This window comes from Montipora foliosa, chromosome 3 (genome assembly GCF_036669935.1).
Source record: "Montipora foliosa isolate CH-2021 chromosome 3, ASM3666993v2, whole genome shotgun sequence".
Classification (NCBI taxonomy): domain Eukaryota; kingdom Metazoa; phylum Cnidaria; class Anthozoa; order Scleractinia; family Acroporidae; genus Montipora; species Montipora foliosa.
In genome coordinates, this window is record NC_090871.1 from 5,440,082 (window position 1) to 5,455,081 (window position 15,000).

Here is a 15,000-nt window from a genome sequence, read left to right on the forward strand (position 1 = left end):
GGTGTGTGCCACCAAGGTTCTCAAACCCTGACCCTATTACCTAAGGGTAGAAAATCGAGATTCAATACCCTTCTAAGGCCCATAAAAGCTATAAGGGTCCCTTTAAAATTGCCCCCCCTCCCCCCCTGGGCTCTTAACTTTCTCACACTTTCCACCATCTTTAGAAACTTGAATGCTAGTGCTTGCTCCCAGTTCTACTCTTGCCTTATGTGGGGACGGGACCCAAAGTCAAAATCAGTCAAATGCACTACACCCAGGGGACAGATTATTGTTCAAAAGCGCTTCAATGCCCTATAATCGCCCACCCATTTCCTGGGACCTTGGGGGTGGGGGTCAATTGACTGGTGCATTATTTTCCTCGATATGTTAACATCTCAAATCTTCCAGGGCAACACGCTTTGTAGATTGTTCTTGAGAATGGCTAGGCTGGTCTGAGGCGTTGGGATTGCAGTGACCGGCAAGAGGATGGCGGGAGACGTTTTTGAGTGAACAATCTTTTGAATCATGCTACAATGTCTATTCACCTCACAAAGATTCGTCAGGAGTGCTTTCGTTTCCTCAGCGCTGACAAACAATTCCTCCAAATGTACATTCAACAAACAATTCCGCACATACTTTAAAAGAAAAACCTCTTTGACCATCAAAAAGATTTTTATTTGTATTTTTTACCATCCACAAAGTACGCATGAACTCAACCTGAAATCTCTCACGGTGTTGATGTGGAGAAATTAAAACAAAAGCCAATCAAAACTTGTTGTTTCAATGATGTAATGATCAAGGGGTAATAACCAATCAAATCATTTTCCACACATTCCATGAAAAATCATGTGGTATTGAACATGATTATCATGCAACAGTAAATCACAGATGCTCCTCTCAGATTTTTTTTTCGGAGAGTGGGTGCATGGCTGTACACAGGCTAGAATGGATGAGGCTATTTGGATTTTACTTCACCCATGAATGGCATCAAAGACACCGACCCACATAATTTTCCAGTGTGAAAATCAATTTAATTTAGGAAATATGCTGGTTGCGCTGGTTGCCCTGGTAGGAAAGGATACCACGCGGGGCCTTATGGAGAAGAAGCTTACCTTTAAGGGGATCATTGTACCCAGCTGTAATAGGAAGAAAAATAAATCAATGTCCCTTCAAAGGCAGGTCATACATTCCGGTCTGGGTCGAGGAGATGGTTCATCATGCAAGATTGTAAAAATCGACGTTCCCCAGAGGCCCGATTGGTAGTCACGGCCAGGGGCCCGTTTCTCAAAAGTCCCGAAAACTTTTCGGGCACAAACAGCCATCTGTGAAATTGCCAACCGCTTGTTTTGGAAAGCCGATCTTTTAACATGCTTTCAAGGTAACAAAAAGAAAATTAACTGTGAAGTTTGACGAATTAAATGCTCTCTGTTCTTAAGTTACAAAAGGAATTGTGACACCCGAAAATGGCCCGTAAAGTTTCTGGACTTTCGAGAAACTATGTGCAAAGGAAGGAGCAATGGCTCGTTTAATAATTCAGTGACTCATTGTTACACTCTCAAATTCCCTAAATTAGCTCACCTTTTGCTGTTGTCCCGTTTGAATGAAAGGGTCACTCCTCTGCTGTAATGACCTCTAAAATAGCTTATCCCCTTCGAACCACACCGAAAAAAAGAACTAATTCGGAAAAATCTACGATATAAATTATTTTTTAACATACTAACACACGGAAAAAGATTTTTTCGTGGTGGTGTTTTCCTATAATCGCCGCTTGTGCGACCGCTTGTGCCCGCTCAACCGCTCAGCCCTCCACAGGCGCAATGGTCAGCAGGATTCTCTTAGCGATATAAGATGGCGTCGGACGACGAGGATATTCCTGGTTTGTTTACTTCCTGCTGTTCGTCATGTTTTAAACTGCCGTTTTCTTGTTGTAAGAAACGATAAGATGTTGATTGGTTTCAGAATCATTTTAACTCAATCTGTTTATTTTCTGCCTGTCGTCACAGATTCTGGAGCCGTGTTTACTTTTGGAAAAAGCCGTTTCTTGGACGACAAGTTTTGGATACGTGATGATGCAGTTATTCATCTTGCTTGTGGAGACGAGCATTCTGCGGTAGTCACAGGTTAAATTTTATGTTCAAAATTTTCTTATCTGCCGCAAAGTACACAGGTGAAATATTAACTGAACAGAAAACCTACATCACTTAAACTTGCAATAAACTTACCTGAGTGGTTGACATAACGTACATGTATACATGATGATGATCATCGATCAGAAATCGCAGATTTAAACTTACGTCAAATGCTTATTAAAGATGCGGAAACGCGAGCGACGTTTTTGCCCAACTTGTTGCCAACTCTCTTCTTCAACTTGTCACCCAACAAAAATGATTGTTGCAAGTTGGAAAAAACTTGTGCAAATCTAGAATCCCGTTCTACTTTTACCTCATAGTTTTGATTTGTTGCGCGTTTTACCACCTTTTAAGAAACTTGTTATGCAACATTTTGTGATTGGTCATGGGCGAGGCATGTGCACGTACCTGGTCAGTCGACAAACATGGCAAACTCTGTGGAAGAGTCCACCATTTCTGAAAAAGAGGTTATGGAGGACATCGAGGTTGCACTGGAAAAAAATTGTCAGAAGGAAAAAAATTGGAGGCAATTGTGGATCTTCAGGCTCATCCTTGGGTTTGGAACACAACAACTTGACTTTTAAAACCATCAAACAACAGAGAAAGCATTGGAGAGCTAGGAGAAAATATACATTGAAAACAATTACTCCATACTCATGGCGTAAACAAATAAACAAAAGAGCCACATGCTTTCACTGCAGAGCGGCCGTCTTGGCTGCAGACAAGAACAACCAATCAGCTGGCAGAATTATTCATGTTAGCAAAAACTTGCAACAATCATTTTTGTTGAATGACAAGTTGGGGAAGGGAGTGGTAGGACGAGTAACATTGCTCTTCAACTTGCACAGCATCAATGTTGTGTGACAAGTTTGGCAAAAATGTTACTCTTATTTCCACTCCTTTAGTGAATTGTAACACATTTTGCAAATGTAAAATTTTCCACAGAAAATGGGAAGCTATACACATTTGGGAGCAATGGTTGGGGACAGCTCGGTCATGGGAACACAGTTCCACTTTCCTGTCCTAAGCTTGTGAAACGTAAGTCATTTATGCAGAAGTTACCAAGCTCATGAAAATTCCTTTTCCATGCTTCACACAAGATGTTATTTGGTAGTTAGAATTGTTTTACTATTAATTTGGTACTGGGAATGAGGTACATTTGTAACAAAAATATCACTAACAGCCCAGTCAAAATGTTTTTGAGTAGTAGGCAATCTGGCTATATCAATACATGTAGGCAGCAGAGGTTGAACTCTGGCTCATCAAATGGTTGCATCTGGTGCATTTTAGGGTAAACTGAACCCCTACTAGAGAGCATTAAGATAACAGTAATGAAGAGTCACACAAGCACAAGACCTTCAGTTTTCAAATTAAAGTTATATTCCGCCAGAAGCATTATTGGAAAAAAGGATAACTATAGTACCAGCAAGTACTTCTCAACTGTGAAAGTGAGAAACTCAGTTGCTGAAAGTTGACTCATAATACAAATAATGTATTCAAGAGTCAGTTAAACTGAAAGCTTCAGATCTTCAAATCATTTGAGCAATATATTATCTCAATGCAAAGCTATGGGTTTCGGGGGCTACACACCTGATACCGTACAAAATTTTAGAAATTTGCGGAGTCCCTGTGCCAACGTCATGAGATCGTTTGGACGCCATCTTGTTTGTACCTGCAACAATTGTGACCAATGACCATCCATTTGGCTCACTTTCCCAGGCCACAAGCATGCAATGTTCAAGGCATTCCTATAAAGCGATCATGTGTGGCTCGGGTTTACGTGGTGTAAACTGGAAGTTTAGAAGAGAGACCTTATAGCCTGGGAAATGATGAAGTTAACAACTTATGCAGTCGAAACGTAGTGATTAAACGGACAACATAGTAAAAAAAATTATAATACTGTATTGGTATAATTTGTACTTTATGGTTTTACAATGGTGAACAACAACTTGAAAAAACTGCATCCTGAATACAAGTCTGACAAGTGTGAATTCGAACTAAGTGGCAGAGGTTGTGTTGTAGGCGGCCAAATAGCGGGCTGCCGGCACATTTTGACTGGGTTGCACTTGTCTAATGCAAAAATAAAGAAAAAAATCATTCGCGGCTGACACATAAACTCACCACTACGTGTCTTGCCTTGGTTGTTCAAGAGGTGGATAATGCTATCCACTGAATAAATCATTATCCAGCACCCTAGTTGTTGAAAGGTTGGATAACTTTATCAGGTTGATAAGTCTCTATCTGTAAGTCTCAATCTCTGCAAAGATTTCAGTATTTGCCCATCTAACTGTGAATATGCACACTCTTGGGTCACCAACTGTACTTAAAAAGGGTGTGAGAAAAGCTTGGCCAAGGTTTAATGTGAAGTAACATTATTTTATACTCTGGATAGGGTAATTCCACAGTATTTGTGGCACTAGTTCTGAGAAAAAAATATTGCTTAAGAGACTAAGTAATGGTATCAGTCAGTGTCTGAATTTACATTTTTCAGATGATGCATAAATTGTCATCAATTAACAGGGTATATTGATAAATAGGCCTCATGCATCTATGTTGAGAGGAAATCTAACATAAACTGTCAGGACATTTACATGTAGTTACCTACATGTATGTGGCTTGGGTACATGTATATGTATTAGAGAGATTAAGCTTTGCTTTTATGGCAAATGGCAAACCCTAGACTCATCATCATCATCATCAATCCAATTTTGATCTGGGTTTATCCCCGTAGACGGGAGTGGCCAGACTTACCCCACTTTGGCAGCAATCTCTCTAACTCCCACTCTCCATCTCGCTCGATTCATGGCATCCTTTTTCTCCAATCCAACACTCTTGCTCTCCTTCTCCACTTGCGTCTTCCACGTCTTCTTTGGTCGTCCTCGCTTCCTCTTGCCCTCTGTCCTCTTCTTCTCCATCACATTGCTCTCACCATTGCTCTCTCAGTCCTTCTCAAAATTGCCATCTCATTTTCCCTCAGACACCATGTCTCACTCCCATATAACATTGCCAATCTTACGTAACTCTGATAAACCATTTCTTTCATTTTCAGCGAGAACCTTTTTGAGTTAAGCAACTCTCCGCATTCCCTGAACTTCACTCAGCCAATTCTTGCTCTTGCTGTCACAGCTGCCTCGCAACCATCACTTGCATTCACCCTATCCCCCAAATAACAGAAACCTCTCACCGTGTCCACCTCTTCACACAACTCCTCCACCAGTTCCACTAATCCATCAACTTGCTTCTTGCATCTTCCACACACAAAATCTCTCCCCAACCTCAGGGTCACCCTCTTTACTTTCACGCATCTGCCATGGATCCATTTCCCGCATTTCACACACAACACTGAATGTGCCATTACTCGCTTCCCATAAATACCACATGGATCTACCTTACTCGTAGACACTTCACCTTCTGCCCCACTCACTACCACTTTTGTCTTCCCAAGGTTCACCTTCAGCCCCTCGCTCTCGAATGCCTCCTTCCATTTTCAGAACTTCTCCCTCAGTCCCTCCATCGTTTCGCTTGTCAACACCAAGTCATCCGCGTACAACATCTCACTCATCAAACCATTGCTCACACTCTCTGTAACAACATCAACCACGATCGCAAAAACCAACGGCGACAACACGGATCCCTGGTGCACACCAACTTTCACCAAAATTTGCATTTTGCCAAAAATAGAAGAAACCTGTTTGATATAAGCTCATTTCTTTCCTGGTAATTAGCAGCAGGTATCATGAAACTTCTCAAAAGAAAGAGAAGTTAGAATGTGAGAAATTTCATGCTTTTATGACATTATAGCAGCAGCCCACAGTTTCGCATTGGTTGTTTCAGTGACGTTTGTGCAATGCTTAATCTCTCTATTATTTCCCTCAGGTTTTGTTTGAAGGACTGAACATAATGCTTGGTCCACAAATTGAATTGTCCCCTAATTAGTATATTTTCGAAGTCTGGTAACTATTGAAGCAAGGTGTTAAAAGTGCAAATGCAGTAAAGGTGAAACAGTTTCTTTTGGAAGGTTTACTGTGAAAAGGAAAATTGTCAGGGAGGGGACTTCACTGTCATGGAGGGGACATTTACATGTTTGTATTTACGCATTAAAGCTTTTTTGAGAAAAAATGGATCAATAGCTATATCTAGTCTTTAAACACAATACAAACATTCAAAAAGATTGGTGGAATGTAATGTTCAATTAGTGAATCCACATGTAATTTTGTTGTCAGAAACTAACGATACATATCTTATTATACGTTTTGGTAGGTAGTATCACCAAATATTTTTACAAGTTGTGCTGTATTTTACTTTCAAATTTGCCATTTATCTGGGCAGCCAAAAGTATACTAGAAAAATCTCTCAATTTTTGTGTGGGATTTCCCCACACTTTGTCAGCACCGGTGGTGTGGCTGGCTTTATTTGTATACAAGAGCCAAGTGTTTGTCATGTGGTCTCTATTAGGACGAGAGTGGACCCTGGGAATGAGAATGAGTGTTTGTGTGTGGGGGCCATTGCTCTTCTTGGCTGTTGTCATTTAGCAAATTTCAACTTGTTTTCTCGGTATTTACAAGGTAAGGGAAGTCGTCTTCCTTTCAGATGTTTGTATTAAGCGAGTTGTGCCAGCTATATTGCAAGGAGTCATGCCTTCAATTTTATATCAGACAGATGTAACATAATGACAACAGTAGTTACAATTAGTAATTTGAGGTTTCGTCTTTTATGTGTAACTACAGTTTGCTGACACGTTGCGTGACCGTGCCAGTTTCTGTGGATTCGCAAGTTAAAAAACTAATGCCTTCAAACTTCCTGTCAAAAATTTTCACATTTACTGGTAATGTTAAAACAGAAAAGCTAATTAATTTGTAAAAGTATAGTTTACGTACAGGTTTGTAAGCTGGAAGCACGAATACTCTTAGCTGACAATTGCACTTGCCTGCTGATTTATTCAGCTTTGTCATAAACAAATTCTCCTCTGCTACTAGCGACTGATTCCAATATTTCCGCTGATGAATAAAAGTAGACGGCATTTACCTCTTTGTTGAACGCAAATAGTTCATGAGTCTCTGAAGTAGTGTGTTCATGGCTGAAGCGCATTGACCCTGGATGGTGGACAAGTCCATGGACTACCCAAATGGACTACCCTAAAAATACTATTTCGAATGAGTACTGTTGATCTATGCGTAAGCAGCATCTCAAATAGTGCTTACTTAAGCCTCAACATCCATTTTAAACAGCATTGCTCAGCAATATTTAAGTCTAAGCACCCATTTTAAAAAGGTTAGCTTTCAATTATTGTTGTGATGGCTGATTACTTCATGTACGGTAAGTGAAGTGAAACCATGGCTGTATGGATGAAAATTATCAAGGTATGTGCAATGTAAGTATTACAATCAATTCAGTTCTTTCAATAGCACTCATTTGAAATGGTATTTTTAAGAGTTAGTCCATTTTAGGGTAGTCCATTTGGGTAGTGCATGGACTGGGGGTCAGTGTTTTGTCCAAGTTAAACCTAACCCACCACCTCAAGTGACTCTAACACATTTTGGCAGTTAATTGCAAAAGATTTGGTTGCTGAGAAACTCATGCTCAAATGCACCCAATTGTAATGCGTTACAAGCCCTAACCTACGAAATGTTTTCTTCAGAGAATTTTAACTCTGTCAATCACCGCCCCCTCCTTTCCCTGTGATAACTTGGGGCCATGTCCAGCTTTGTCTGCTGACTGGGAAATACACAGACCACAGTAAATGGCATTTCCCATTGAATGGAACGGAGGAAATTTCCTTACCTTTTGCTAAATTTTCCAGTTTCCAGTCTCTCATCAGTCAAAAACAATTGCAAATGGTAGGTGCCATCTCCTCGGGCTTGTTTGCTGATTTCCCAACCGGTTTATTCTCACAAATGGGAAGCACCCCAAATTTCCTTGAAACTAGAAGTCCAAACATGTTTCCCCTAACCGTTTTCTCGTCTGCAGCTTGGGGATTCTATGGAATCTTTACTCGACAAAGTGTATTGCATTTACTGTAAGGCTAATCAATGTTTATTTGACTGAAATTCCACACAAGTACGCATTGGGGACCTTTTTTTTTTTTTTGCCGATAGCAACTTTTTACATTTATGTTGTTATTTTGTCACAAATTTTGTTGCTGATGGCAATTCCTTTATTCTGGATGCTTAAAATTTATTTCCTACATGTAGTTTGGAACCCTACGGAAACACATGTTACGTATACCATGTACTAATGATTTTCATCCACTAAGAAGTTCCAACTTTTTCCCTTTTTTTTCAAGCACAGAACATTCTACTCTGTCCAGATGAACTACAGCATTGGTCTGCTTAAATTATGTCATGTTTTGACAAATGAGTAAAATATTTTTGCTTTTCCTAAAAACTTTACATGAAATGAATATAATGTTCATTTACTTTTGCATCAATATTTGTTTTGCACAAAGCAGGCTAACAAAATCCTTATCTTGCTTTAGGTTGCATTAATTTTTTATTGAAGTTTCGGTCCCTTGTTTGTGACCTCAAGAAATCGTCTACGAAAGGCAATCACATTTCGTGTACCAAGATACTGACCACTGTCAAGCTGAATTTGGTGATTCACAAGTCTGTCTCATCTATATTACTGTACTTTGCTCACATGAAAAATAGAACTAATAAGCACCGCAATTCACTCTTTAACCTTGCTGTGAAAAGAAGTTGAAGTGAACTTGGAAACAATCAGTTGTCATCCTCGATGCCATTGTTACTGGATTCCCTTATATTTTCTTCAATGTTTCTGGGTTTACTATTTTACTAGTAACCACTTGTCTTGTTAGGGGGCTATTTACATAATTTGTATCGATGTGTGCAATGTGGTTATTTTGACCCCAACTTACTTTCTTGAATCAAACAGATTACACATACATGTTTCAGAGTCTAGCCAAGGGCAAAATATTTCAATCCTGTCATGAGTCATAGTACTCGGCACTTGTTGAAACTATCTCAAGAAGTACGGGTATAGTATATTCTCATGTCCTCAAACTTTGATCATTTTAAAACAAGGGGGAAAAAGATAAAATTACATAACAATGCAGTGGGGAAAGACTTGAAGGGAACTGCTGAACCATACATGCTAGTCTACCCATTAAGAGGAGAAAAAAATACAAATACATAAATCCAGGTAATAATCACTGGTAAATCCAAAATAGTGCTCAACAGTAAAGGAGCGGTTGTATAATTGTAATGAGTCTAGTCAAATATGAGTACACATGGGTATTAAGACAGTTTTGTTTCAATGTTATGTTGACCTACTCATCAGTTAATTTCCATATACACTGAAGCATTGTTACATGTACACTTACATAGTAACTGATGAGTGGGTCAACATAACATTGATCTATGAAACAAAACTGTCATAATACCCATAATTATGTACTCATATTGAGCAGCCTGACTAAAATAACTGTATATACAAATACATACATGTAGATACACATGCATAAAAGCTTGACTTATAACTAACCAATTAACTAGCTTGCTACATGAAGCAGATGTCAAGTCCAGGTGCCAACAGGGTGTTCGGGATCAAATACAGTGTACCTTATTTTCATAAAAATTAGAACAAAGCTTCTTAAAGGAGGGAAAACTTTATCGGGCAGATTGTTCCACAGGCAGTTTAGTACATGGAACTCATTAAATAAATAATTCTTGACCAAGAAAAGAAGAGAAATTTTTTTATTATTTATCCATGGCTTATATCTGGCACATTTTTCTCTTGATTTTCATTAACTTTTCGTTTGACTTTTGCTTTTAAATGCCTTCTACTGCAAAGATGAATATGAAGTGAATGCTTGCATACAATAAGCAGATAACAATATTTCCTATCAGTGCTGTATCACATCTACAAACTTCTCCTCGCCTTGCACTGAATTTTATGCAACCATGGTGCAACTACACAGTCAGCAATACAAGTGTGATGACAGCTTATAATGACCCATAAAAGGGTATCTACATGTACCATGCCACTGTGGTTTACAATACTAGAACAACATCATGTACTATAATGATAGATTAGAACTACATATGATGAAAAGACAACTTGAATCTCCTGGAAAACAAAATGCAGCTCAATTGGCAGTTATGCAATAAGGCACTGTCTCAAGTACGTGTATTACCAAACAAGACCAGCCTTTACCACGGCCTCTACTGCACTACCACACATACATGTATTCAATGCATGTCTATTTTTCTCCTTTGTCATCACCTCTTATTACTATTGTTTGTTATCATTTATACTGTGTGCATTACTTGGAGTTATTTGCTAGGTAACTTAAGCACTGTCGAACCCTAACCCTAACCCTAACCCATAACTAACTTTAAACAGTTGGAAAGCCTGTCAGGGTATTAAAAATCCATGCTCAAAAAGGAATAAATTCTATGACAGTGCTATTGCACTACACCACTCTACCATCTTCAGGGGCTATCAAACCATCAGAGATGGTTAGTTAGTGATTTTGTACTGTGTGCCACACCAGGTGAATGAATGATGGAGCCTTACGGCCACTGGTCCCATTTGTTCAAAGGGTGGACAGCGCTATCTACTGGATAAATCACTATCCAGCGGATAAACACTAGCAAAACCGATTGAGTTATCCAGTGGATAGTGATTTATCCAGCAGACAGCACTATCCACCCTTCGAACATCTGAGGCCAGGTGGATATAACAAAGAAGATATAGGGAACATGCAGAAACATTTCAGTTTTGTCCTTTATAGGTCTTAAACCAGAGAAAGTAAGACTAGTGGCTGCTGGCAGGAATCACACAATTGTGTCAACTGGTATGTAAAGATGAATAGGAACTTATCTTAAGTTGCTGTAACAGTTTAAGTATTCAGGTATTGATGAATATGGTGTTCAGCGAACAACAAAATAATTATGTTTATGCATGTATGTACATTGTATAAAACTGTTTACAGAACATGATATTTTTTTGCAAAAAAGCTCATTTTTCCTCTCATTGTATCACAGAATCAGGAAAGCTGTTCAGTTTTGGTTGTGGAAGTGATGGACAGCTGGGGCATGGTGGCTGTAAGGTAATCAAAACATTTCATGTGAAATAAACATCTTGTTAGCATTAAACACAACATTATATTTAAGAATTACGTAGAAAGTATGAGAGTGCAGCTATGTCATTTTTTTGCATTTCACACTCTCTTGTACCAAGGTGGCAAAAAAGACATCAAGCATTGTTGTGAATTAAATGTTTTTTGAACATGTTAAGTACTGTACTTATGCGTGGAATCAGACTTTTTACATACTTCACACAAGTTATTCGTCACCTGCAGATTGGAGTTATCAAATCTCAGGGTTGTACAGTATGTTTGGTTCTCCCATTAGGGATGTCGACAGGGACCAATAGGAGGAATGTGCTCACCAGTAAAATAATAATAATAATAATAATAATAATAATAATAATAATAATAATAATAATAATTATAATAATAATAATAATCATATTGTGTCAATCATATTGTGAGTGAATGAGAACGTACAATGTACTTCCTGATGAGCAGAGAGGGTGTAGGAAAGTTTCCTAAGGAACTAAAAACCAGCTCTACATTGATAAAATGGTCATCAGGGACGTTAAATCCAGGAAAAATAATATTGCAATGGGATGGATCCATAGACTATAAGAAGGCTTACGATATGGTACCACACCCCTGGATTCTTGAATGCCTAAGGTTATTTGGTGCAGCCAAAAATATCAGGAAACTTGCTGGAAAATGCCATGAAGAGCTGGCAAATGGAACTGACATCAAATGGTCAGAGCTTAGGGACTGTCTCCATAAACAGAGATATCTTCCAGGGAGATTCTCTGTCCACACTCCTTTTTGTGATCATGATGATCTCTCTTACTCTCATTCTCGAGAAGTGTGAAGTGGGGTATGTATATGCAAACAACATAGTTAAACCACCTTTTCTTTATGGATGATTTGAAGCTTTATGCCAGAAATGAGAACCAGTTAGATTTAATGATACAAACTGTGAGAATATTCAGCAAGGACATCGGGATGAAATTTGGCATCAAATGTGCTCTCCTGTTACTGGAAAAAACGTGGTAAGCTGGAACAGTCAGAAGGGATTACATTACCTGATGAGACTACAATAAGAGCTATGAAAGAAGGCAATGGATACAAATTATTAGGAGTGCTTGAGGTGGATAGTATGCTGCACGACCAGATGAAGAGAAAAACTGGGAAACAATAGGTCAGGTTAGAAAAAGTTGCGCAGTCGAAGCTACAGTGTAATTAGTGGAAACCTGATACATGTACATGTGATAAACACCTGGGCAGTGTCGCTTGTCAGATATGTGGGGGGTTTAATCGACTGGAAGAAACAAGAACTCCAGGAGTTAGACTGCAGAACAAGAAAATTACTAACAATGAACATGGCCTTTCACCCACGGGATTGTGTAAAATGATACTATGTTCCAAGGAAAAGGGAGGAAGAGGCCTCATCTCGGTAAAAGACTGTGTCAATCAGGCAGGAATATTGCTGGAGACTTACATTCAATCCAGTGAGGAGAAAATTTTGAAAGCAGTCAGGAGGAAAGGAGTTGAAAACCAAGAAATGGCTGCCAGTTTCAAGGAAACGAGTTGAACTGAAAATATCCAGGGATGGAAAGAGATGCCATTGTACATGCAATTTGCAAAACAGGGAAATCAAAGAAGTGATGAAACATGCACAAGACCAAGCAATAAGAACAAACTACATAAAAGCAGTGATCAACAGGTCACAGGCTGGTCCCAAATGCACAATGTGCAAACGAAGCAACGAGACAATCAGCAACATAGTGAGCGGGTGCCCGAAACTGGCGCAAAAGGAATACAAAAAGAGACTTGACAATGTAGCTAGGGTAATTTATTGGGACCTGTCAGGAAAAATGGGTTTGGGCGAAATGAGAGGTGGTGGGATCAGTGTACTTGAAAATGAGGATTGCAAGATGTTGTAGGACTTCAGTGTACATGTAAGAACAGAATATGATTTTGAGGCTAGGAGACCGGATTTATTAATCATTGCCAAAAGAGAGAACAACTGCCAAATTATAGACGTGGCAATGATGAAAAATGGCAGGGTGAGAGTAAAAGAAGACAAAAAGTACAGAAATAACAAGTCCTCACAAGAGAAATTCGAAAAATGTGGGGCATAAGGACAAAGGTGATACCCATAGTAACCCTAACCCTTATTTTCTTATGATCTAAAAACACCACTGCTGTTTCTACCTTTTAAATGCATCATTTTGCACACACTCACTCGGTGAATGTTGTTAACCAAACTTACCGGTAGTTCTGGGATATATACCTAGGGAAATAGCTTGGCAATATTTCTCAAAAATCTTGGACAGCCGTCTGGAAAGGACTCATATGAGGATAGAGGTTAGAGTTAAGTTTGTCCATTTCCTCTAGAATGTAAGGGTTATAATAGAGGCCTGTGGATAACTAGAGAACATTTGATTTTGGTTGGTTTAATAGTATTGTTGGGCATGTGCTCTTGAAGTTGGTCAGGGTTAGGGTTTTAGGGTTAGGGGTTATGTTCAACTCTGTCCTGTGGTCCTAAGTGTCATTGTGGCTGGAAACAGGTGGTTCTAACATGTACAAAAAAGTTATTTGATACTGAAGATTCAAAACGGTGGTTGTTTTCCAGCCCTCATTATTACCGGTAAGTGTGTGTAAAGAAAAATGCATCAAGTTATTAGATTTTGTGGCATACCAGTACCATCACCTGCCTTAAGGTTGAACGCAACATGCTAACTAACAATGCTAACTAGATTCTAGTAGCCAATGGAGATGTACATGTACCTGTAGGTTTCAAAACACCACCCGCATGCTGTTTCATTCAATAGAATTTGAATTCAGTTGTCAATTGAAGCTTGCTTGCTTGACAACTTTTCCTGTCCGTGTGTAATAAAAGAATATCATTATTATTATTATTATTATTATTATTATTGATTCAAGCGTCTTAGCTTTGCATCTATTTGGTTATGGACCTTTGAATTTGCACTTGAGAAACCTTAATGTTCAGTTATCTTAATCTGTTTCACAGAATTCTGATGCCCCTCAGGCAATAGAATCCTTGCCTGATCAGTTGTACAAGATGCTTGCATGTGGATCAGACTTTACTGCAGTAATTACTTGTAAGTATAATTTTATGATTTTCTTGCTCAGCACTGTAGATACGATTTTCTTTCGTGATTTTTGATCCTGAAAAAGGTCTATTTAAAACTGAAGGATATGTAGAGTTAGACAAACATACAGTTTCATAGTCTCTGTTTCATCCAGTTATTGTAAAGCTTACTACACTATAATACATGTACCTCTTCTTTTACTAACGGATAATAATAATAATAATAATAATAATAATAATAATAATAATAATAATAATAATAATAATAATTTGTTTCACCATTCAGCATCACGCATGTATGCTTCTTATTCATAGCTAATTACAGGCTTCTTGGTCCATATTAACAGCTCATGGGCAACTGTACACTTGGGGATCTAGCAGTGAAGGCCAAACAGGTCATGGCAGTGAGGACTGTGAAGTACCAACGGAGGTGCAGCTAAGAGGCAAGGCAGTGGCAGTGGCTTGTGGCTATTATCACATGGCTGTAGCTACTGGTAAGATTTTAAGCCATTATTTACATACTTTTGCTTAAAGAGCATAGGAGCAAGGCAATGATGTTACCTGTAAGATTACAGGTTGAAATACGAAGAATGCAGCAATGATGATGGAAGGCTGTATCTAAAAGAGTTACAAAATTCTTGAGACTCTCTTAATGAAAACAAAATCACATTTTCTATCCTAAATGTCCAGATGGTAATAAATCTGTACAACCAGTGATACATACCCTCTTC

General features: G+C 38.7%; 2 protein-coding genes across 2 annotated transcripts in view; one reads left to right on the forward strand and one right to left on the reverse strand.

Annotated features, from left to right (window-relative positions):
* Nucleotides 1–1,790, reverse strand: part of LOC137996582 (ornithine transcarbamylase, mitochondrial-like) — a 14,608-nt gene extending 12,818 nt beyond the window's left edge. Inside the window, exon 1 of the mRNA XM_068842043.1 lies at nucleotides 1,558–1,790. Within this exon, the coding sequence (XP_068698144.1) occupies nucleotides 1,558–1,694 (137 nt within the window). The 5' untranslated portion in view covers nucleotides 1,695–1,790. The remainder of the gene's footprint in view (nucleotides 1–1,557) is intronic.
* The window catches only part of LOC137996581 (X-linked retinitis pigmentosa GTPase regulator-like), a 30,785-nt gene continuing 17,561 nt past the window's right edge, over nucleotides 1,777–15,000 (forward strand). Inside the window, exons 1-7 of the mRNA XM_068842042.1 lie at nucleotides 1,777–1,855; nucleotides 1,983–2,099; nucleotides 3,054–3,146; nucleotides 10,861–10,923; nucleotides 11,114–11,178; nucleotides 14,189–14,279; nucleotides 14,617–14,763. Of these exons, the coding sequence (XP_068698143.1) occupies nucleotides 1,828–1,855; nucleotides 1,983–2,099; nucleotides 3,054–3,146; nucleotides 10,861–10,923; nucleotides 11,114–11,178; nucleotides 14,189–14,279; nucleotides 14,617–14,763 (604 nt within the window). The 5' untranslated portion in view covers nucleotides 1,777–1,827. The remainder of the gene's footprint in view (nucleotides 1,856–1,982; nucleotides 2,100–3,053; nucleotides 3,147–10,860; nucleotides 10,924–11,113; nucleotides 11,179–14,188; nucleotides 14,280–14,616; nucleotides 14,764–15,000) is intronic.